This window comes from Martes martes, assembly GCF_963455335.1.
Source record: "Martes martes genome assembly, chromosome: 11".
Classification (NCBI taxonomy): domain Eukaryota; kingdom Metazoa; phylum Chordata; class Mammalia; order Carnivora; family Mustelidae; genus Martes; species Martes martes.
Window position 1 is genome coordinate 9,557,632 of NC_137899.1, and position 22,552 is coordinate 9,580,183.

A 22,552-nucleotide genomic window follows, 5' to 3' on the forward strand; every position below is an offset into this window, starting at 1 on the left:
AGTCGTGGTTTTAACGATTTGGGGATGGCGGTATAGAGGAAAGAATCACTTTACTACGGAGATTCAGTTCGTAAGACATAACCGGACTTTCGGAAATAAACAATGTGAGAAAAATGCCTGTTAAAAATCAAGGATTTTTATCTGTAGATTGGTCCGTCTTCCTCAGCTGGGTTTTGGGATGATTGTTGCAATGTGAGGGCCTCCTGAGCTCAACTTTTATTAAGCTCGGGATTTTATCTCATGGACTGGCAAATCTCTGCTTGAGGTTCTCACCATCTGACCTGGCCCCCTAGCGTAGTTTGCCTCTTGTCCGGTCTTGCCAGAATCCTTGGGAAGAGGAGTCCGTTCCATTTACTGCCGTAGGCTCTAAGTCTCTCAAGATGTGATGGGGGTAGGCGGGGTGTATCGCCTAGAGAGAAGAGCTGTTTCCAGGCTTCCCAGGAGCACGTGACCAGCCGTGGAGCTTCAGGCCATTGCTGACTTTGGGTGCTTTGGTCCTGCAGACCCCTGGTTCCTAAGCTTGGCTGCATATTAGCATCCCCTGAGGAAGTAAAAAACGCCTGTGCCTAGATCCCTCTCCCATGGATTCTGTTTTAATTGATCTGGGGGTGGCCTGGACATCTGTTTTTGATTTTGGGGGATTTTGGGGAAGCTTTTCAGATGCTTCTTATGTGCAGCCCGGGTTGAGGTTGTACCAGCAGACTGCTTTCATGCTTCCCTGGTCAGATCCTGCCTGTGGCTTGAACCCTTTGGCTGCTTCTGTTTACCCCCCCCCCCCCCCCCGCCATGGTACTTCCTGCAGACCTTCATCTGGCGGGGGGCTCGGGGGAGGCAGATTGGAGGGCCCTCCAGCCCTGTGCTGGCTTGAGCAGCTCTGCCGGCATCTGTTTCACAGATTGCCCTTTGCTTCTAGAAAGTTTGCAAGCCGTTGACCTTTGGGGACCCAAGTCACCCTTTGTGTGTCAGAGCAGAGCTACTAGGACAGCTTTCTGAAGAGAGCTTGCCTGTACTTTGTTCTGCCTTCTTGTGGTTAACCAACTTAATTTTCAAAATGTGTCACAAGCCTTGCCTTTTACTTAGCTGTAAAGCAAAAAATCTTCCCTTAACTGACTGTGTATTAGTAACGGAATTTGAGTTTCTTGCAGATTTTCACATCAAATTTTAAAAATTTCAGTTCTCAAAAGCTTAGTTCTAAAATGAACAATCCCGGAGTTAGCCTCACATCTATCTCTAGTTCTCTACCATGGCTTTTTGTATTTTGTGTGTGTGAGGTTGGGGGCTGCTGAGTTCTTTCTTCAAAACAGCTGATGAGGCAGGTGAACCGAAGTGGACTGAAAAGGAGCAGGGACTGCTCTCCGCCCCTGTTCTCCGCCCCTAACCCCACTCCCAGACCCTCCCCTCACTTTCACGCACAGGGAGCAGGTCATTCGTGACTGCCTCATTTCTCCTTTGAGTCAAGGTGGCCCATCGGTGCTTCCCGCTCAGGCCTCACTGTTTGGCCACTTGGTTATGCTTTTCCATGGACTGTGATTGTGGCTTTTATTACGGGATAGTGGGGGGGGGGGAGATAGTTCTTTGGAAGTTGTGAAATTTTTTAAAAAGATTTTATTTACTTATTTGAGAGTGAGAGAGAGCGTGAGAGGGGAGAAGGTCAGAGGGAGAAGCAGACTCCCCATGGAGCTGGGAGCCTGACGCAGGACTCGATCCCGGGACTCCAGGATCATGACCTGAGCCAAAGGCAGTGGCTTAACCGACTGAGCCACCCAGGCGCCCAGAAGCTGTGAACTTCTAGGAAGGAATCTGGGGATGTCGTTTGCAGGGCTGGCCGCTTCAGAGACTCCACTGCTGGGCGCGTGTGGGAGAGCTTTCTCGGGCTTCGTGTGTTGGGACGTGTGTTCCTCCCCCGCGGCTGGTCTGCATTACCCCGCCAACACTCTGGGGCTTGCAACTGCCCAGGCTTCCCTTTCTGCCGAGCAGATAGGAAGCTCGGTGTCAGATCTTTGGCTTCCTTAGAGAAGTGTCTAGTGCACGAGAGCATGTAATTTCGTGCACTGACTTTACCTCAGCTCTGTTTCTTTTCTTAAAATTATTTTCTGTTTGGCTTCATGTCCTCTTTCAGTTTTTTTCTTTTCTTCTAAAATATGCAGCCTTGTTAGCCCTGTCATCCTTTTGAGAATAAGCTCATGTACCAATTAGTAAATAAATATTTTAAGAAACTGCCTTTTTGATACACTCTTCCTACCTTGGTGTTAGCTCTTGGTCTCACTCTCTGTCATAGGTCATCTGATTGGTCCTGCTGCGTGGCTCCCCCCCCCCCCGCCCCCTGTCTGTAGCCCCTCATCTTCAGAGTAGAGCCCAGCAGCTCAGGGTGGATGGCCTCCCTTAGGAGGAACTGCCTCAGTTTCCCTACCACTGTCCTGTGGCTCGAGCTCCTCCCACTCCCCTGCCCTTCTGTAGCTGGGGGTGGTGGGTGGCGGTGGGGGTTGCTGGTAGGCCTTTGCTCTCCATTTCCACTGATTGAAGCCTTTCTCGCTGCTTTCTCTGCTGAGTCCATTTCCTCTGTGAACCCTCTGCTGACGCCCTCCAGGCAGAGTCTGCGGCCCCTGGGTGTCACTTCCTCCCCGGGTGCGCATGTCTGGTTGACTCACCAGGCTGTGGGTCGCCTGTAGGCGCCTTTGTGGAAATTAGGAAAAGGCACCCACCCCTTCCTCCGTCACTTTCTAGCACTTCCAACTACTGGAAGACCATCTTAATGAACAGGAGTCCAGGGTGTATAACCTGGAAACGGCAGCCTGCGAGGATTGTGCTGCGCCGAACTGCCCAGTTTACTTGATGGCCCTTTTGTGGATCCGCAGCACTGCTTGTCCGACTAACCGTTTGCCAAACAAAACAAAGAGTGGAAGTCCCAGTACCTGCCACTTTCTTACCACGAAAGATAGGAGGAAAGGCATATACGATAAGACCTTCTTGCACTGAACATTATGACTATATTCAGACATATTTATTTTTTTAACGTTTCAGTATTTCTGAAATCAGAAATCTTACAGTTAGCATATCAGGGTGGTTAAGACCACAGATCCTGGGCCAGACTGCCTGGGTCTGAATCCCAGTTCTACCACATGGACACGTCTGTGACTTTGGTCACTCTGTTTGACCTCTCTGTGCCTCAGTTACTGATCTGTAAAGTGGGGATGATAGCAGTAGTTCCTGCTTCATGAGGTGATTGGGAGAGTTAAATGAATAACTCTGTGTGCACTGCTCAGAATATAGGTGCCAAGCACCTAACAGTGAGAGATATGTGTTACTTATTATCATTATATTAATGTCTATGCATACATTTACTACGCTGTTTCTTTTTAACCCTGAGAAGCTGTCTTTAGTTACAACGTACAGCTTCTGTTGCTAGCATCTCATTTTGATGGGCGGCGGCCTGGCCCCAGGCTTACACGAATTGTGGTCAGACACCTGCTGCGGGTCCTGCCCCCCAACACCGGTTCTCTGATCGCTCTGAGAGATACAGAGCCCACACACAGGAAACCAGCAGGCTTTGTTGTCTCTCCTTAGTAGGGCAGAAGAGAAAGGGGGAAACTGGGGCCCTTTATAGACCAGGCTTGTTTTGAAATTCAAACCTGACTTCTTATTCCTTTGCAAGGCTTGGACTGGTAATAAATTTTGGCTGTCTAAAACTGGAAATCAGAGAAAATTGGGTTTGAAAAGTGATTTTAATATAAAATCTTTAATTGCAGCGCACCTTTCCTTTGATGATCTTCAAGAAAGCTGTGCTGTGAAGTGGCAAAGGTAATGAATGCTCTGGGGCCGCGTTCCCCATCGGAACCGCTGGAGTACTGTCAAGTTAGACAGTACGTGTAAATTACTCCCTTAACAGTTGCGGGTTTTTCCTGGTCTCTAGTGTCCACTTGGGACTGTACCTTCCCGTAGAGACAGGTGGCTCTTCTCCGCATTGTTTCAGGACAGTTTCCCCCTCAGGCCCCCTGCCAGCTTTAGAAACTACAGCCTTGTGGGGAGTTCCCTGTGATTCATGCTCACTGCCCCACCCTCCTGACTGCCCTTGGCATTAGGCAAGACCTGATTCATGCATTTTTCAGAGATGCTCTGACCATTTGCATGATGAGACTAAATGGCTTTTCCCAGATCGCATTGCTGTAACTGACCTACACTCAGCTCTGGGGAATGTTCTTACATGCTACCTGGCACCAGCCAGCACCGGCACAGCAGTCCTGCTACGTGTGTCTGAGGTTTTAGTGGCTTTCTCTTGGTTGAATAAAACTGGATATAAGTAAATCAATACAAGAATGATCTACAGCTTCATCCTCCCTAATTTGATACGTTGATGAAAATCCTTTCGGTATATAAACCTCAATTTAACGTTATTTTAGTGTTGAACTGGTCAACTTTAGCCCTACCTGGGGGCGTGTTTAGTGCTCGGTTCCCAGAAAGAATATCCACATGAGGAACTTTCTCCAACAGGCCTTTTCGTGGATTCATGTACCTGCAGGTTTCAGAAATGATAAGCAGACTGTTGTTACTACGCTCTGTATTCTAGAAGGTCAAGGAGCGGTAGTGAGGATATAGATACCCTGACTCACAGGTCCAGCCGGCGGAGGAACCGGCGTTCTGGTCAGTTCTCTTGCACGACAATACCTTGGACCCCTTTATGTCGCATCAAAGGCTTTGTCCCAAAGAAGCACATAAATTCTAAGGTTAAATCTTCAGATGGGGACATAAACATTTTTCCTCTTTCCCTTTATATATACTGGGATTTCCATCTCTGTCCAAAATCTCATTTCTTTTTGGAGAAATATCAACAGACAGGAATTTACCTAAATCTCACAGAGGGTGAGGATGCCGCCCATGCAGCGTGCGTGCTCGCAGCCCACCAGAAGCCGACACAAAGAATCTGACTCACAGGTATCTTGTTGGTTTTTTGTTTTGTTTCGTTTTTAGTTTTTAGTTTTTGTTTTTAGTTGGTTGTCAACATTTAGAATTAGAACAGTTTCCCATAAAAGACCTCTCGAAATCCTGGGAGAGCCATTCGGGTTTGGCCCACATCACCCTGTTGGCTGGAGCCAGGCGGAAGCTGTCCCTTGGCCGCGCGCTCCTCACTTGTCAGTGTCTGCCCTCGTTTGTGTGACTTGTGTGGTCCTGTGGGCATTTGAGTGGTGGCCCGGATCAAAGCCAGTGGCCTCCTCTGTTTTTCGGCCGGGTATCTTGCAGCCTCCAGAAAGGCCCAGGCCAGGTGTGGGCAGTGGTTAAATGGCTGCGGGGCGCAGACCGGCAGACCGGCGGCGCCTCGAGGACCCGCTCGGGCTTCGGGCTTCGGGCTTCAGGCTTCGGGAGCCGGAGCTAGGGCCAGGGTGGGTGTGTGTGCTGAAGTGGCCGTGAGGGCCCCTCTCCATCTGCTCATTCATCATCCAGGGGGTGGGACATTTTTCAAAATATGAAAGAAAGCGACCGGTGACCACGCCAGCAGACCGGCTCTCGGGACAAAAGGACCCGCTTCCTGTTTACCAGCCGGCTGGGGACAAAGCGGCTGTGCTTCCCGGCCGCGCGGGCTTGGCAGGCAGGCGGGGGCCCTGTCCGGAGAGCCGGTGGGGCTGAATGCTTGCTCTGTGCTCCGCGGCGCCCCCGCGGCCTGGGGCCTGGATGCGGGCCACTCTCGGGAGGGCGCCCCCGCTCTGCTCCCGGACCGGCCCCGGCTTTCTGAAAGGACGCAAGCGGGCATGGTGGCCTCGCCGCCTCGCTTCCTTTTCAGCTTTCCTTTCTCCGCGGGCCCCCATCCAGGCTTAGGCCCTTGGCATAAACCTGAATGTAACAATAAATCCGTGTCTTTTGTTTTCGCGTCTCCAGGAAGCAGCATGCCGTGGGCGTTCGGCCGACTGGTCCTGTCCTCGGGCGCGCTGGCGGGGGGCAGCTGCGCCCTCGTCTATTACCTGACGCAGAGTGAGTACGGGCCGGGCCGGCCGGCGCGGGCTTCCTCCCCGCTCCCTGCCCCTCTCCCGCCCGAGGGAAAAGCTTCAGAGCTTCCAGCAGATCAGAGAGAGGAGGAGGGAGCTATTTTTAGAAGCCAGTACACCATTCCCATGGGCTGTAGCTTCCTGCTCATCCCGTGATCGGTTTCCCTGGACCTGCAAGTGCAGATAAAAGGCCCAGCTCTGGGGCCAGCTCGCCGGTGCCGGCAGGAGCCCTTCCGATTCCCGAGACACGGTAAAGAAGAGAGGGAGAGGGAATACCAGATGGTTCACAGGTGGGGAAACCGGCTGTTTCTCAAGTGCAGTCGGCCTCTCTGCCCTGCCCCTCTCTGCTGCTGACTTAGTGGAGGAGGGGACTTGAGCTGGGGGCTCTGGGAAGAGCAGAACATAGAAGCAGAGTCCAGGATGCAAAATCCGGACAGAAGCCGCTTCCGGCCCCCCGCCCCCAAATTTGAATTTGTAAAGACAGGCCGCAGTGACTCCAGCGGCCAAGGCCAAGGCCAAGGCAGTTACGGTCATTCCAGTGCTGCTGGTTGCAAAGCAGCCACGGTTTTTCTCTAGACTGACTTTCTTTGAAGATCCTTTATGCCTGCCCAGCTTGGCTTCTTACCCTGACTCTGTGCCATTTTCGCTTCCTGCCAGGATGCGAGTGTCACCAGCAGACGGCAAAGGGAGCTCAGTGTCCTCCGCATCCACTCTGCCCCGCCTCCCTTCAGTGCTGGCCCTCAGGCCTCTGAGTCTTGAGGTGGCCTGGATGAGCACCGCCTGGGAGAGTCAGACTGGAATTCCTCAGTCTCCTCTGCCCCTGCCTAAGGGACGGGGCCGCGACGCAACAGGAACAGCGTTTTACGGGCCGGGAGCCTGCCGGCTGTCCCCCCGGGTCGGCCAGTAGAGACAGCGGAGACTCCGCGTGGGCTGTGTGGCCCCGGGGGGGGGGGCGGGGGTCTCTCCCCACAGTTACCTGTGTGATGAGGGATGATATCAGTGCCGGTGCCTGAGGTCATTGTACAAGAAATCTCACAACCTCTGAGATACCGAGGATTGGAAGCTCTCTGCAATACTGAGGACAGTGTCTGACCACGGGAACCGGAGCCAGCTTCTGCTCCCCCTTTTCCTGCCTGGGCTGCCACCTGTTCCTGCCTGCAGCCCCCTGCAGGCCCGGTCCTGGGTAGCGGCCCAGGAGCACTGCCGTCCCTGGCTTCTCCCGGCTCAGGCTGGCTTTCCCGTCCGTTACCCGGATCAGGCCTACGGGAGCGAAGCTCTTTCTCGGTGTCAGACCGAAAGCCGTGCTCGTGCTCGGGAGGCCGACCTTTACCCCTTCCTGAGGGCAGCTTGTCTGCCTCGCACCGTCAGGGCCGCGCTTCCTGGAGCTACCAGCAGCCTTTGGGCCAGGAACGCACCTGACACTGGGAAGTTTAAAAGCTTTTCCTGTGGGAACTGTTGCCTTAACCTATAGACTTTGACAAATGAACACTTTCACTGTCTCTTTCTTGGCCTAACGGTTTTGCTATTGAAGTTGTGGTCTTGTTTCTTGGTGGATCAGGACCTTCATCTCAGTGGAAGGGACAGTGCGTAGAAGTCCAGAGTCACAGATCTGGGCCCCAGCTCCGCCGCAGACTAGCCGTGTCACTTGGAGCAGGTCATGGAGTCACAGGACTTTAGAACCGAGAGGGAAGCTAGAGATGATCCAAGCCAACCCTTTAGATGAGGACATGAGGCGATGCATGAGGCAGGAAATGAGAGATGGAGAAACTGAGGCACAGGAGGATCCAGTGCCTTGCCCAAGTTCATCGGCCGTGTTTCCCCAGGTGCCTTCTCTGAAACGGACCGCTTGGAGTCGGTGCTCCCTCATTATTTTTCCATCCAGAAATTTCACATTTGTTCTGTTTCCGTGCTGGACGTGAATTGTATCCTCTAACTTTCTATAGAGAGTCTGTGTGACCAAATCTAAAACAGAGAAGTAAATGTGACAACTGTCTTTCCCTTCTAGTGGCCTTCTCCAAGGCTTCCTATTACCAGCTGGCCCTGGCGCAGCTGCACGGCCACCCCGAGGCCCTGGAAGCCCTGGGTGCTCCTCTCAGCGTGCACCGCCTCCACCTCACCGACAGGGAGAACTTCGTGGACATCGCCAGTGCCCGGGTAAGGGCTTCCCCGGCGGGCTGCGGCCTGGGCGCCCGGGAGGCCGGGAGAGGCCCGGAGAGGCCGGGAGAGGGCTGCGGGCGGCCAGGGGAGTCTTGGAAGAGGCTGGAGTAAGGGAACGGGGTGAGAAGATCACTGTCAAGCCGCGACTGGCCATTGTGGAGAACCTTCTGTAAGAGCGATACGGATCAATTCATTGTCCTATGTCCGTCTTCCTTTCTGAGGGACCAGGGTGGTGGGGAGGGCGTTGTTCTGGCTCGGGTCGCCACCTTGGACTGAGCGTTGTAGGGAAGGGACCATGGTGGCGGACCACGGCTTCGGCTGGGGACGCGAAGTGCGTCTGCAGCCCGTGGGTGCTCCTGCGAGCGGCTCTTTAAACTGTAGTTTTCTCCCTTCCCCGCGTTGCCTCCGTGGGATGCCGGCCGCTTTCTTCATGGCTCGTCTTGTCTGGTTCCCCTGATAAACCCACCTGAGTGCGAAGTGCGCTCGTCTGTTCAACAAACGCGTTAAGAGTCCGCAGCGAGTAAAGGACCGATTCTAGCTGCGTGGGGAATGCAGAGACGCAGAAGGCGCTCAAGGTCTATGGTTTAAAACTTCCCAAGAAGATGGGGGTGATGGCGCGGGAGGGAGCAGCGGGCGGGCTGGGGTCTGCTCGCAGAGGACAGGGCTGCCAGGCCAGGGCCCAGCACGCGCGGTTCTTTCTTGGTGGCGGTTTGGAGCAGGTGAGATGTGCCATCACTTAGCTCATGAGAGGTCACAGTGTGTACCAAAAGATTTGCTGTAATAGCTCCTCCTTCTAAATCAGGGATTTTTTTCCCCCTCTTTTATTATGAAAAGCTTCAAACATACAGAAAAGATAAAAGAATCTACACCACGGCACCCACGTAACTGCTCTCTGGATTCTATGAGTGGAGCTGGTCCTTGGCTGACACCGCCCAGCACAGGCCCACTGAACACAGAGTGTTGCAGTGCAGCACAGCACCGTGGGTGTACTTGCTCTTCTGTATGATTTTCTCGGCCTCTTTTCCCTCGTACTGTGTTGTAAGACTAGAGTGTAGAATACATACAACACCCAAAGTATGTGTCAATCGACTGATATGTTATTGGTAAGGCTTCTAGGCAGCAGTAGGCTAGTAGTCGTTAAGTTTTGAGGAAGTCAGAAGTTAGAGGCAGATTTTGAAATCCTGTTCAAGGGCCAGCTGTTAATATTTTACTTGATTTGCCTTATCCCATAGCTGTTCATCTAGTCCGATCTCTGTCCGTGAACACGTTATTTTCAGACATCCATATACTTCATCTAAATTCGTAAGAAACATATCATTAACCAGAGGGTTTTTTTTTTTTTTTGAGGGAAAATTTACCTTCAGGGAAGGATATAAATCTGTCTTATTTGATGAATTTTAATAAATGCATACACCTGTGCAATTCAGGCCCCCACCTAGATGTAGCCCGTTCCCATCGCCTCAGCGTGCGCACGCTCTTCCCAGCGGGTCTTCTCACATCCCTCAGCCCCAATAGTGACAGTCACTTTTCTGATAACTTTTTCCAACATAGTTTAGCCTGTTCTGGAACAGGAAATCATGCGTTCCATACTTCCGGGCCTTTGACATCCGTGTTGCTGCAGTTTGTTCTCTTGTAGCAGTGGCTTTCTGAGTATCACTCTAAGTGCCCAGAGCCTTGAGTTTGCCCGAGAGAGGGCTGCCACTGACCTCACCAAACCATCTGGAGAGGGGCAGGACGTTTGGATGGAGCCAGGTGGAAAATCAGGGGAATTCTGCAGCTAGGCTCAGTCAGAAAACAGCCGATTCTGTGAACGATCATTGGACTTCTTAGGGTTCACTCTAAAAACATTTTTTCATTTCCCTAGAGGACAACAATCCAATTGTATCTCACATTTTTCACCCCCAGCTGAAGATTCCGGTCTCTGGCTCCAAGTCCCAGGGCCTTCTCCACGTCTGCTCATCCCGAGACGGCCCCTTTCAGAGGTGTGTGGGAAGGTGGGTGGGAATGGGGGAGCAGGAGAACTTTCTGACGGAAACAATCCCGATTCCTATTTTCATTTGTAGCGAAGTGATTGCCGTAATAGGAGTTTGTTTTTCAAAGCTTGAAAAGTCTCACAGCCTGGACACCAAGGCTCTTCGCTCAGTCCAGGCATTTTATCCAGTACAATCTCCCGCAGAGTCGCTCCTTGAAGAACTGCACAGTTACAGTGTCTAGATCTCTGGTAATTGCTGCTTGTGCAGTAGCTTCTCACACGCTGGCCTCGGTCATTGCAGATGAATAAAGTCATGGGTTCCTGTTCCAGAACTATTCATCCCATCCTTTATATTAGATCTCCACCCCATTAATTGGCTTTTCTTGTCTGGTTGCCAGTAGCTACATTCGCTCATTTCCCCCTCGGGAAGCTTCCCTCCGCGATGCTTGCCGTTTAGCCAAGATGGGTTTGAATTCCCGAGGACGAGAGCGGGCAGCCCTCAGGCAGCCCCCACCTGGTGCCCCCCGGGCTCATGGACCCCTGAGCCTGGGATTAATGAAGGAGCTGGCGGAGCTCCAGCACGGCACTGAAGGTGGATGTGAACTAGGAAATGGGGAATAAGCCGCCCCGTGTCTTTCCCGGTGCCCCTTCCATTCCACCCGTCATTCATTCTTTGTTGAACTTGCTTGACAGCGATGCTGGTTAAATAATCAGAGCCCATCATACAATGTTCAAGCGTTATGGTAACGTAGCGCCAATATACAATAGTGTTTAAAACTTGTAAGATAGGGACGCCTGGGTGGCTCAGTTGGTTAAGCAGCTGCCTTCGGCTCAGGTCATGATCCCAGCGTCCTGGGATCGAGTCCCACATCGGGCTCCTTGCTCGGCAGGGAGCCTGCTTCTCCCTCTGCCTCTGCCTGCCACTCTGTCTACTTGTGCTCACTCTCGCTCCTCTCTCTCTCTGACAAATAAATAAAAAAAAAAATAAAGAAAACCTTTAAAAAATAAAAAAATAAAAAAATAAAACTTGTAAGATAGCATTCAAAAAACAACTTTTTTTTTTTTTCTTTCCTGGCCATGTCTTTTGCCTTGGTGTGTGTGAGTAGAGACTTTTCTTTTGGTTGTTCTCAGGTGGCGCCTTCAGGAGGTCTTCTTAAAGCTTCAGGATGGTCAGCAGATTCCCGTGTTCAAGCTCAGTGAGAACACCGGTCACGAAGCAGAAAACGAGTAGAGATGATCGAAAAGACTCGGCTCCCTCCAGCCACGGTCTTACCTCATCACCGCGTGCTCTTGTGGCTGCGAGCCAGGCGTCCCGCCGCCGGGGTGACTGTGTGTGCTGGCATATGGTAATTCTGGTAGGATTCTAATTCGACCACAAGTATTGTGGATTTTTTAATTTAGTTAGAAACGAAAATTGTACTCTAAATTTGTAAGAGTCTGCTTGAAAGTTTGCGGTCTACCAACAGTACAGAATGCCAGGAATCGGTACTAATAAGATGTTCATTTCGGCTAGTTCTCATCTTTCCTTCTCCTCTCCCACCCCTTCCCATGGTTTTCAGTTCCGTCAGTGAGACCAGGACTTACTGGCACCGAGGAGGTCTTTAATTGTTAATACTAGGATGCCCTACCCTGAATTCATGTTGCTAAGTAGCTTGTGAACATTCTCAGTCCCTTAGGCATTTTTTTTTCTTTGGCTTCACTGCTGTTGTTTTTATCTTATTTCTCTTTTAGTCACCAACTGTCTGCCTGATTGAAGATTTGCAAAATAACTGCTTTAATCCAGACATTTTGGAAGCTTAAACTATTTATGTGTACATAGCACATGCAAAACTAAGTTAGGAATGGGTAGTTTAAAGCTAGCAGGTGCTTATCCTTCTGTTTCATACACAACCCCCATTAGAGAAGCGCACCTTTAGGTTTTACCTGTTTAAGGGAACAGTATTAGGAAGTCAAAGATCTTCCTTCCCTCTGAGCACCAGAGCGGATGAAAACCAGAAATCTGACACCTTTGCTTTGAAAAGGCCAGTTTTACCCCCTTGGTGTTATTGGGCTTAATGCGGTTATAATTGCCTACAATAAAGGACATTCATGAGCTCTTTTCCTACATTCTTAATATTCCTTGAGGGAAGCCTTTCAGAAAATACTGAGCTTAAACACGCTGGTAGACCATGAGGCCTTTAATCGTTGGAAGTTAGGTCTATTCTGGAGCTTGTTTCTTTAAAAATACACATTCTTTGAATAGATTTTAGAGTGAGTCTGTCCCTGAGAGCACTTTTGCCCTGTGTTTATTGATAAACATCACAATCTGTACAACTTTTCAAAGTAAATGGTAACATTGGATACATGGTTTTATGCTGCTTTATTCTTTAGAAGTTAATACTGTTGACTGGGTACGTGTGGGTGTGTGTTGCTTTGTATCTGACTGTTCTGACTTTGGTTCCTTTCAGTGTTTGCTTGTTTTTCATGCTGTTGCCAAATCACAGGAAACCAGGGCCTGGGTGGGCCATCTGTTCTGAAGTCAAAGCAAGTGCCAGTTGTTGTTTGTGTAGAGCTTGAATTAAGAGACTTTCTAAGCTAACTGACGGGAAATACTATTACAGCAGGAGAAGATCCTTGATTTCTATTTGGAAGTCACCATCGTCGGTGCTTTTCCCAGTTAAGTTTGCTTCCACGTATGCACTTCTTACCTTCTTGTGTGATGGTGAACAGGCCAGAACTTGTGTCTTCACAGTAGACAGACCTTGTCTTTCCTTGCTTTGAGTAGAGCAGTGATGTGTATCCGCAGCCCACGACGCCCTGTGTATCCAGTCATCACCGTGCCTCAGCCGTTGCCTCCTATGAGCTACCGTGAGGACATCTTGTAATCCATATTGTCATCAGAGGAAAAAGCAACTCTTCCCCATAAGCAGTTTGAGGAAGTGCCCCTTGCATACCCTGTAGTGGACAGGACAGCCTGGGGACTGGAGAAGGGGCTTCACTAGAATCACAAGAATCATCAAGACACCGTGCGAGAGAGCGCACACAGCCAACAAAGTCACGGCCAGCAAATGGTGGTACGACTCCCCTGCGCCTCTCCTCTACAAGATGCAGCTTGTTCTCGCCCCTGTAAGTTGCCGACCAGCTGGCGTGCTGCGGGCGTGGGGAGGGACTGGAGAGCTACAGGGTGTTAGGATACTGTGCCGAAAGAGTTTCCAGCAGTGGTGTCAAAATGACGTAAAAGAGTGAGTTACTGTTTAGGAGGAAGTCTAGGAGCAGTGCTCCGATGGGCCGGGAGAGCTGAGATTTCACACAAGTGGAGAGAGCAACCCAGGGCAAGGCCTCTGCAGGACGAGTATGAATTGTGCCCCAGAAATAAGATACCCTGTTGGCCAGGGTGTAGCTTAGCTGAAGACCTAGTAAAAGAAAGCCCTGGAAAGGTAGGTTGGCTCGAGCATGTGCCAGTGTTGGCTCTTTGCATGTGGCCGTTAAGAGATTTTGGCATAAGCACTGGATTCTACAGTTAGTGAAGGTTTAAGCGACCATGTTGAGCGCGTCCTGACAGGGCTGGTAGTAAATGTGTGCCTTATTGATAGTCCTGTCCCTTCGTCCAGTGTTTGAGAACTGGCTTCCTTCTGCCTCTCTTCCCTCCAACCAACCCCCAATCTGGAGATTCAACACCACCTGAACAGACAAGGTGTTACTACTCCTGGTTTTGGTAAAGTTGCTCACAGCAAAGGTGAAGCTGAAATAAATTTCCTGTACATGAAACAGCCAAAACTTGGCGAACAGTGATCTCTGGCTTCCGGCGTCGTGGAAAGGGCGAGGTGATGCTCAGTAGGCAGCAGCTCCAGCATTTTCTGAAGGCAACCGGCCTTAGGCTGCTTGACTCTGCTGTTTTCAGTTTGTATGAAAAATATGACTCAGTCCTTCCCAAGCACCTGCCTTACAAGTGAGGCAATGTTGACACTGCTTGTCAGGCTGCTTCGGCAAAAGCTGCTGGTCCACACAGGACGCCTGATGACCGCAGGGGTCAAGGAGACGGCGGAAGGATGTTGGGAAAACCTCCAGTGCCCACCCACAGGATTCTCGCCTCCTTAATAACCTGTTCATGGTCCTGATGTTGGCCGACTGCAGCAGAGTCATTCAGTTGAAAGTAGTGTGAGGAACATGTACCGATGATACTTCACGTGGAAAACCCAAAAGATTCCACCCCAAAGTACTAGAACCAAATAGCAATTCAGTAATGTGGCAGGCTGCAGAACAAATGCACAGAAATCAGTTGCTTTCTTTTACACTAACAGTGAAACTGTAGAAAGGGAAATAAGAGAATTGATTCAGTTTACAATAGCACCAAGAACTGTAAGATACCTGGGAATAAACCTAACCAAAGAGGTAAAGGATCTGTACTCGAGAACTACAGAACACTCATGAAGGAAACTGAAGACACAAAAAGAGGGAAGAACATTCCATGCTTGTGGGTCAGAAGAATAAACATTGGTAAAATGTCTGTGCTGCCCAGAGCAATCTATGCTTTCAATGCCATCCTGATCAAAATACTGTCAGCATTTTTCAGGGTGCTGGAGCAGTCCTAAAATTTGTATGGAACCAGAAAAGACCCTGAATCACCAAGGAAATGTTGAAAAAGAAAAAAGCTGGGAGTGTCATGTTGCCTGATTTCATGCTTTATTACAAAGCTGTGATTACCAAGACAGCACGGTACTGACAAAAGCAGACACACAGGCCAGTGGAACAGAGTAGAGAGCCCAGATACAGACCCACAACTGTATGGTCAACTCATCTTCAACAAAGCAGGAAAAAATACCCAATGGAAAAAGTCTCTTCAGTAAATAGTGCTGGGAGAATTGGACAGCTATATAAAAAGAAGAATGAAACTGGGCCATAAACTCAAAATGGATGAAAGACCTCAGTGTGAGAGGGGAATCCCTCAAAATCCAAGAGAAGGACACAGGCAGTGACCTCCAACACTGGCCACAGCAGCTTCTTTCGAGACAGGTCTCCAAAGGCAAAGGAAACAAAAGCGAAAATGAATTTTTGGGACTTCATCAAGATCAAAAGCTTCTGCACAGCAAAGGAAACAGTCAGCAAGACAAAGAGGCAACCCATGGATGACACTACAAAGGGCTGATATCCAGGATCTATAAAGAAGTCCTCAAACTCAACACTTAAAAAACAGATAATCATGTCAAAAAATGGGCAGAAGACATGAACACACAGTTCTCCAAAGAAGACATACAAATGGCTAACACACATGAAAAATGTTCATCATCATTAGCAATCAGGGAGATACAAATCAAAACCACACTGATACCACCTTACACCAGTTAGAACGGCCGAAATCAACAGGACAGGAAACAAGTGTTGGAGAGGATGTGGAGAAAGGGGAACCCTCTTACACTGTTGCTGGGAATGCCAAGTTGGTGCAGCCACTTTGGAAAAGTGTGGAGATTCCTTAAGAAATTAAAAATATGACCCTATGACCCTGCAATTGCACTACTGGGTATTTACCCCAAAGATACAGATGTAGTGAACAGAAGGGCCATCTATACCCCAATGTTCATAGCAGCAATGATCACAGTTGCCAAACTATGGAAAGAACCAAGATGCCCTTGAACCGATGAGTGGATAAAGAAGATGTGGTCCATATATACAATGGAGTATTACTCAGCCATCAGAAAGGAGGGTGCTCAACTTTTGCATCAACCTGGTTGGGACTGGAGGGGATTATGCTGAGTGAAATCAGAGAAAGTCAATTATATGGTTTCACTCACTTGTGGAACATAAGGAATAGCATGGAGGACAGGAGAAGGAAGGGATAAATGAAGGGAGGGAAATCGGAGAGGGAGAAGAACCATGAGAGACTGTGGACTCTGAGAAACAAACTGAGGGTTTTAGAGGGGAGGGAGTGGGGGTTTGGGTGAGCCTGGTGGTGGGTATTGAGGAGGGCACGTACTGCATGGAGCACTGGGGGTTATGCGTAAAGAATGAATCTTGGGACACTACATCAAAAACTAATGATGTACTATATGGTGGCTAACATAACATTTTTAAAAAATCAGGAAAAGAAAAGAAAAACTAGCATTTTACAATCCAGGGTAGGAAAGTGGGAGATGAAAAAAACAGGCCTCTCAGATACAGGTCTCTATCACAGATCACATACAGTGTAGTGTCTTTTATCACTAAACAATAAGCCTTAGAGACAGAAATTACTTTTCCTCCACCACATAATACTTTTAAAAAATAGCTTTTAAATTTAGCTACCATGTTAGTGTCATTTACCTTGCAGTCTTAAGAATTTACTTCCAAGGGGCGCCTGGGTGGCTCAGTGGGTTAAGCCTCTGCCTTCGGCTCTGGTCATGATCTCGGGGTCCTGGGATCGAGCCCCGCATCAGGCTCTCTGCTCAGCAGGGAGCCTGCTTCCTCCTCTCTCTGCCTGCCTCTCTGCCTGCTTGTGATCTCCCTCTGTCAAATAAATAAAATCTTTAAAAAAAAAAAAAATTTACTTCCAAGTTAGTTTTATAAAGTGAGAAACTATAAACCAATCTCTCCCATGAATGTTGCTGCAAAATTCTAAATTTTAGCAACTGAATCCAGCAACATATAGTAAGTGGTATATTGTATTATTTTTAGCAAAATATTGTGCTGCCTCTCCCTTTGCAGTGCCCCCCTCCGTGGGAAGACTATATAGCCCTGCTTGAACTTAGGTGTCACCCGTGGCTTGTTTTGGCCAGTGAATTTGTGAGTGGAAGTGATAGGGAAGACTTCTGAGTAGACGTTTTAAGGGCCAGACCTTGGTTCCCCATGTCCTCTTTTCTCTCTTCCCTAAAACCAGTAGTGTTCCAGGTAGTAGCTACCCTGGGGCCTCAGGTTCTGGAACGAAGCTGGTATGTGACAGAGCTTACCGCTGAAGCACGATGGGCCGTATAGCACGAATGAGAAATAACCGCGATACGCCCCGGAGATCCACGGCCAGTTTTACATCAGCCTAGTCGAGCCTCTTGCAATTGTTCACATTGACTGAGAGAGATTTATTTCAGGAGTGCTTGGTGGCTCAATCATTAATAGAGCTAAGGAGGCAAAATTAGGATTCTTTCATACAGATCGACAGTTCCCCTTGCCGGAGAGGCGTGTGTGCACGTGCCTGTATTCCCCAAAGCCGGCAGCTTCCTCAGTGAGAAAACTACCAGAGGTTTTTTCCACTCAGGTCAGAAACAAGATGAGGATACACTATATCCACTATTAACACTCTGTTCTATCCGGTGTAGTTAGGCAAAAAAATGAAAAAAGCAAGAGGCCTAAAAACTAGGAAGAGGAAAGCAGTTACTGTTTAGGTAGATTGTATGACTACATATCAGCAAAACCCAAAAGAATCTGTGGAAAACGAGTATTTAGTGGAGGATATAAGATTAATAAAGAAAGATCTTCTTCACATATACTAGTAGTAACCAGTTTGGAGAAATAATGGAGATCAGACCCTATCTACAGCAGCAGAAAACAAATTATTTAGGAAAAAACTTAGCAAAAAATCTGCCAAACTTATATGAGAAGTGCTAAAACACTACCAACAGATACAAAGTACGACTGGACAAATACAAAGGCTTACCACATTCATGGATAGCAAGGTTCTTCGTCGGAAAGATGCCAGTCCTCCTGGAGTTAAATTTAATGTGTACCAATAAAGATAACATTAGGGATTTTTATAAAAGTTAGATAAGCTAAGTAGTTATAAACTCATTTGGAAGAATAAGCAAAGGCAGCCAGGAAATCCCAGCAAAGCAAGAGCAAGGAGGGAGGGCTTGTCTTGTCAGACATTAAAACATAAATAATGAAGAGACGCCTCAGCAACACCACATGTCCAAGTGCACGGGGAAACCTGGGTGTGATAACCGCTAGCATCCGAGTCGGGAGGGAGTGGGGGACATCTGAACAATGGTGACAGCTGATAGCTACATGCAAAAGATAGAAACCGGACAGCTAGATGCAGAAAGACAGCATCGGATCCACTGTCAACCATACAAATAACAATTAGATCAAAGATCTAAATGTAAAAATGAAACTGGCTAGATACTAGCAAAATTACAGGTAACTCTTAGAACTTGGAAGTAGAGAGATTTTCCCGAGTCACCATCTACAAGTGATAAGGGAAATTAATAAACTTGACTGTATAAAAACAAATTTCTGCATGTCTAGAAATAACAAAAACAAAGCAAAAAGCAAATGCTGAAGTGGGGGAAATATTTACCTTTTTTTACAAGACGTATTTATTTGAAAGAGAGAGTCGGGAGGGGCAAAAGGAGAAGGGGAGATCATCACAGACAGACTCCCCAGCAAGTCCAGAACCTGAAACAGGTCTCCATCCCACGACCTCACACGACCTGAGGGGAAACCAAGAACCAGACCCTCAACCAACTGAGCCACTCAGGTGCCCCAACATTTATAATTCAAATCGCAAAAGTAAACATCATAATTTGTAAGGAGCAAAAGTAGAGAAAAACCATAACCCGGTAGAAAACTGAGCAAAAGATACTAATGAATGAAGTCACACAAAAAAAATGCAAGTGAATTATATTAAAAAAAAAAAAAAAGTTCAACCTCCTTCTTTAAAAAAGAATGCAAATTAAAACTAGTGATACCATTTTTCTTCGAGCAAATTGGCAATAATCCCTAAGTGTGAGAACCTACTTTCTTCAAAGGCTGTGAGGAAACAGGCTCTCTTAAATTGCAGATGGGATGGGAACACAGTGATACAACTTCTGTAGAGGGGAACTTGACAATATCTAGAAAAATGTTACGTACCTTTACCATTTGACCCACCAATCCCATTTCTGAGACTGTGTGCTAAAAATCAGCTGACAAAAATACAAAATGCCATTTACATAGTATTATTTAATGAACTCTATTTGTAATAGCAAAAACTGGAGACATAAAACCAAAATATCCATCAACAAACTTCGAAACCTTGGATACTTTCAAATCCATGAATCTATATTATAAAATTGCAACTATTGAATGTTGTTGGTTGATGAGTACATAGGGATTTTACCATTTTCTTCTATTTTGTGAATTTCTGAAATTGGCAATTTTTATGTTAAGTAGCATTTCACTGTTTTTCAGGGGTAGTTTCCTTTCCTGAATATTAAGGCCACTGAAACATCTTTTTATGCGCTTTCATGAATTCTTACCATAAACCAGGAGTTTTCAGAGTAAGTGACAAATTAGACAGGTATCATAACATTTCAGGCAAAACACCTCCCTTCTCCCTAGTATTTTTTTAAATTCTGCAACTAAATGAAGGTACTAGGTGGTAAATAACCTTGAACAATTTTGACTATTTTAGTTTCATCAATGCAATTTAATTCTTACAAGTGTGTGTGAGTTTAAAATGTATTTAGGATTAGTTTGTTAATACCTGGCTAATGACCTTTCCCCCTACGTAGGACAATCTACATTGGTGCCAAGATCGATCCTGCTTTGGCTTCCGTGGCCTGAGCTATAGACCACGCGTTACATTACTAGGGCTGTAACTCATCTCTTGTCCAACATTCTCTGAGCAGCCTTTATGACTTTTTCTCTATTAAATTTTCTTCCAAATTTTCTTCCAAACTGAGGTCAGTTGTAAAAGTTTAGGAGTTTGTCTCTCTTAGCACCTGACCTTCCTCTATTAGAGTGTGGTATTTTCTCCTACTTTTCATGTGAAAACAACAAAACAAAACATTAAAACACGATTTCCCAACTGACTAAAACCACTTATACATTTTGCCTATTTCATAAACTTCTCAAGCTAAAATATGACAATACTGAATTTTATTATTATTAAAAATGGACTTACAGATTCTATGAACAAATTCAATAATACTGGTTTGGTTCTTCGTAAGCTTGTTAAAAGACAAAATTAACAGCATTAGGTGAGTATAAAGCTAATTGGTAAGTCACTAATGGAAAGATTCTATTTGGCCCAATTTCGTGAAGGCTCTTCATGCTCTGTATAAGTCAAAAAATGTTAGTATATCTTTACATGTGTTTACAAAAGCCACTAAAGATACGCAGCACACTGCAAACAGCAAAGTGGCCAGCTAAAAGAAAACAGGTTTTTTTTTTTTTTTAAAACAAATACAGCAACTATATTAAATGTATTTATTTTGAATGTAAAGTGGCTTGCAAAAAAATCTAAATGTTATCTAAATGTTCTGATTTTAAAACTGGACAAATCTATCAAGTATAAAAATGTGTCACTCAATAGTGGGCATTTTTTTCTCCCCTCCTATTTTTGTCAGAGGTTTACAAAGATGTGCCTAAACTTGTGTTTTTCCTCTTCCAAGAGGAAAGGAACTTACCTGAGGCTTCACATAGTGGTCACGGGTTTTCACAGAAAACCCTGCCATCGTGGCAGCATTTCCTCTTCCTCCTCCTACAGCTTGTTTAGAAATGCTGGTTTCCAAGAAACTGTAAATGCGGCCGATTTAGTGAGAAACTGCAACCTGACGGTTGGAACCGACTAATCAACTTCAGCTGATGCTGTATGAAGGTCGGCGGGGCTCTGACACCTGCAGGGCAGGGGGTGATTACAGACCGTGGGGCAGGGTCCTACCCAGTACACCGCACACACTTTACAACACGTGGTTAGGTGCTGCCACCAGCTCGTGACCCTGACATTTAAGAACTTGTGCGGAAGAGAGCATCGAGTGAGCCCCAGAGAGCAACTGTGAAGGGACCGGTGGGGCGACAGACCGGTTATATTCACAAGTCTCTTAACGCCCTGAGCCTAATAAAAGATAAATAAGGACACGACTCAGACTTTTTTGTGTGAGAAAGATATTTAGTTGCTTTAAGTTATACGGCGTACACTTTTACATTTCCATTTTTTAATAGGAATTTATTGCTCACTATGGGGCCTACTTCCAACTGAAGTGTTCGATCCTAATCAAATTAAATCCTACTGAGTATATTCACGTAAGTCTTCTGGGAATGGCTTCTTCCCTGATGACAAAGTATCCAATGTCAGATTTTTCATGAACAAAATAAAGTTTATAAATATTTTTTTATAACATTTCTTAGTACAGTCAGAGGGCGTAGAAGTAGAGGCTCAATGGCTAGGACGAATATGCTTCATCTCTTACCCTCTCGGGGTTTTATTAACAAAAACAACGTAATAGCATCTTTTCACTGACCAAAGCAACCACCATGTTGATCAGATCACACTGACACTTGCAAGTGACAAGCACGTGAGAAGGTGCCACGGGTGCCATCTCCTTAAAGACAGTAGACAAGTAACCTGTGGTGGGGGAAACGGCTGAGAAGTCAGCACTGGTTTACGTTACAGGATTACTTTACCTTGACCTTAAAACCAGAATAGTCTGAGGTGAAAAATCATCACCACTCTTATTATGACACTGAAGAAAAAAAAAATGAGCCAGGGCTTTTCACTGATGGGTTACAAGCATTATAAAAGCAAAGACAACAGAAGTCAAGTCAATATAAAGCAGTAATAAAATATAAAAATAAGATATTATCAAACTCTAGTGGATGTTATTCTAAGACTCAAAATTTGGAAGATACCGAATTAAAAAGCTTACTCCCCCCTCCAAAAAATCCAAAGTGAGAAAGTATCAATTTTAGCAAAGATATCTTTATCTATATCTATATATACACATATGTATATAATGCAGATATAGATGCACACGAATAATGCTAAATAGATTTACAAAGCTGTTAATTTGGCACTTTTACTTGGATTTTTAAAGAAAGTAAATACAGGTATCTTTGCACAACAAATTCTCATTCTGGAGAAACAGGATTTAGAAACAAAAGGTTCGAACATCTCCCTTCTTAAAAAATAACATGGACACAGATAACTTTACCCGTTAAAACTCCTGGTTGGCAGCTTTATAAATCTGTCTTGATATAACTAACTCCACAAGTTTGACAAAGTTATTTTAGTTCCTATCAGCGATACCTGGTTTATCCACTTTCAGTACATGTACCATGTGGCCAGAAGTCCATAAATAACAACAATGTTTTCAATGCAGAAATCTTAAAGTTCTAAAAGGAAGTACTGCTCAGTAGATAAATTCTCCTGGAATTTCTTGTAGCAAAGGTTCCTCAAACTTAAATCGTTTGGAAATGGCCTTTTGCTCCATTTTCTCTTTTTCAGACTGTCTGCATTGTCCTAAAGTATATGAAGTAAATACAATTAACTCCTCTGTTGCACCTGATTCCTCGGTTTCTGGTTTCTGAGTATCTGAATTAATTTCAGGCACAGCATCACCTTCTTGGAGTGCGTTTGCTGCTTCTAATGCCCCTTTCACTTTGAAAGAAGGATCGTGAACACTGCTCTCCGTCAGCCACGGATGCTTTAGACATTCTTCGGCTGTGGCTCGATCTCTGTAAAATGAAACACATTTCACACTTAAAACAGTTTAAAACCTCAATTAGAGGGGCGCCTGGCAGTTAA

General features: G+C 46.7%; 2 protein-coding genes across 6 annotated transcripts in view; one reads left to right on the top strand and one right to left on the bottom strand.

Annotated features, from left to right (window-relative positions):
* Positions 1-14,524, top strand: part of COA1 (cytochrome c oxidase assembly factor 1) — a 95,530-nt gene extending 81,006 nt beyond the window's left edge. Inside the window, exons 2-7 of one of the 4 annotated variants that reach the window (XM_080819047.1) lie at positions 3,747-3,798; positions 4,818-4,929; positions 5,869-5,961; positions 7,981-8,129; positions 10,038-10,114; positions 11,236-14,524. In XM_080819047.1, the coding sequence (XP_080675173.1) occupies positions 5,877-5,961; positions 7,981-8,129; positions 10,038-10,114; positions 11,236-11,335 (411 nt within the window). In that variant the 5' untranslated portion in view covers positions 3,747-3,798; positions 4,818-4,929; positions 5,869-5,876 and the 3' untranslated portion in view covers positions 11,336-14,524. Of the gene's footprint in view, positions 1-3,746; positions 3,799-4,817; positions 4,930-5,868; positions 5,962-7,018; positions 7,799-7,980; positions 8,130-10,037; positions 10,115-11,235 lie in introns of those variants that run through there. The other 3 variants (XM_080819048.1, XM_080819046.1, XM_080819049.1) reach the window with 3 other exon arrangements.
* Positions 14,525-20,210: 5,686 nt separating this feature from the next.
* Positions 20,211-22,552, bottom strand: part of STK17A (serine/threonine kinase 17a) — a 40,452-nt gene continuing 38,110 nt past the window's right edge. The window contains exons 7-8 of one of the 2 annotated variants that reach the window (XM_080819045.1): positions 22,367-22,482; positions 20,903-22,267 (exon numbers count right to left, since the gene is read on the bottom strand). In XM_080819045.1, coding sequence (XP_080675171.1) covers positions 22,158-22,267; positions 22,367-22,482 — 226 coding nt within the window. In that variant the 3' untranslated portion in view covers positions 20,903-22,157. Of the gene's footprint in view, positions 22,483-22,552 lie in introns of both variants that reach the window. The other variant, XM_080819044.1, reaches the window with a different exon arrangement.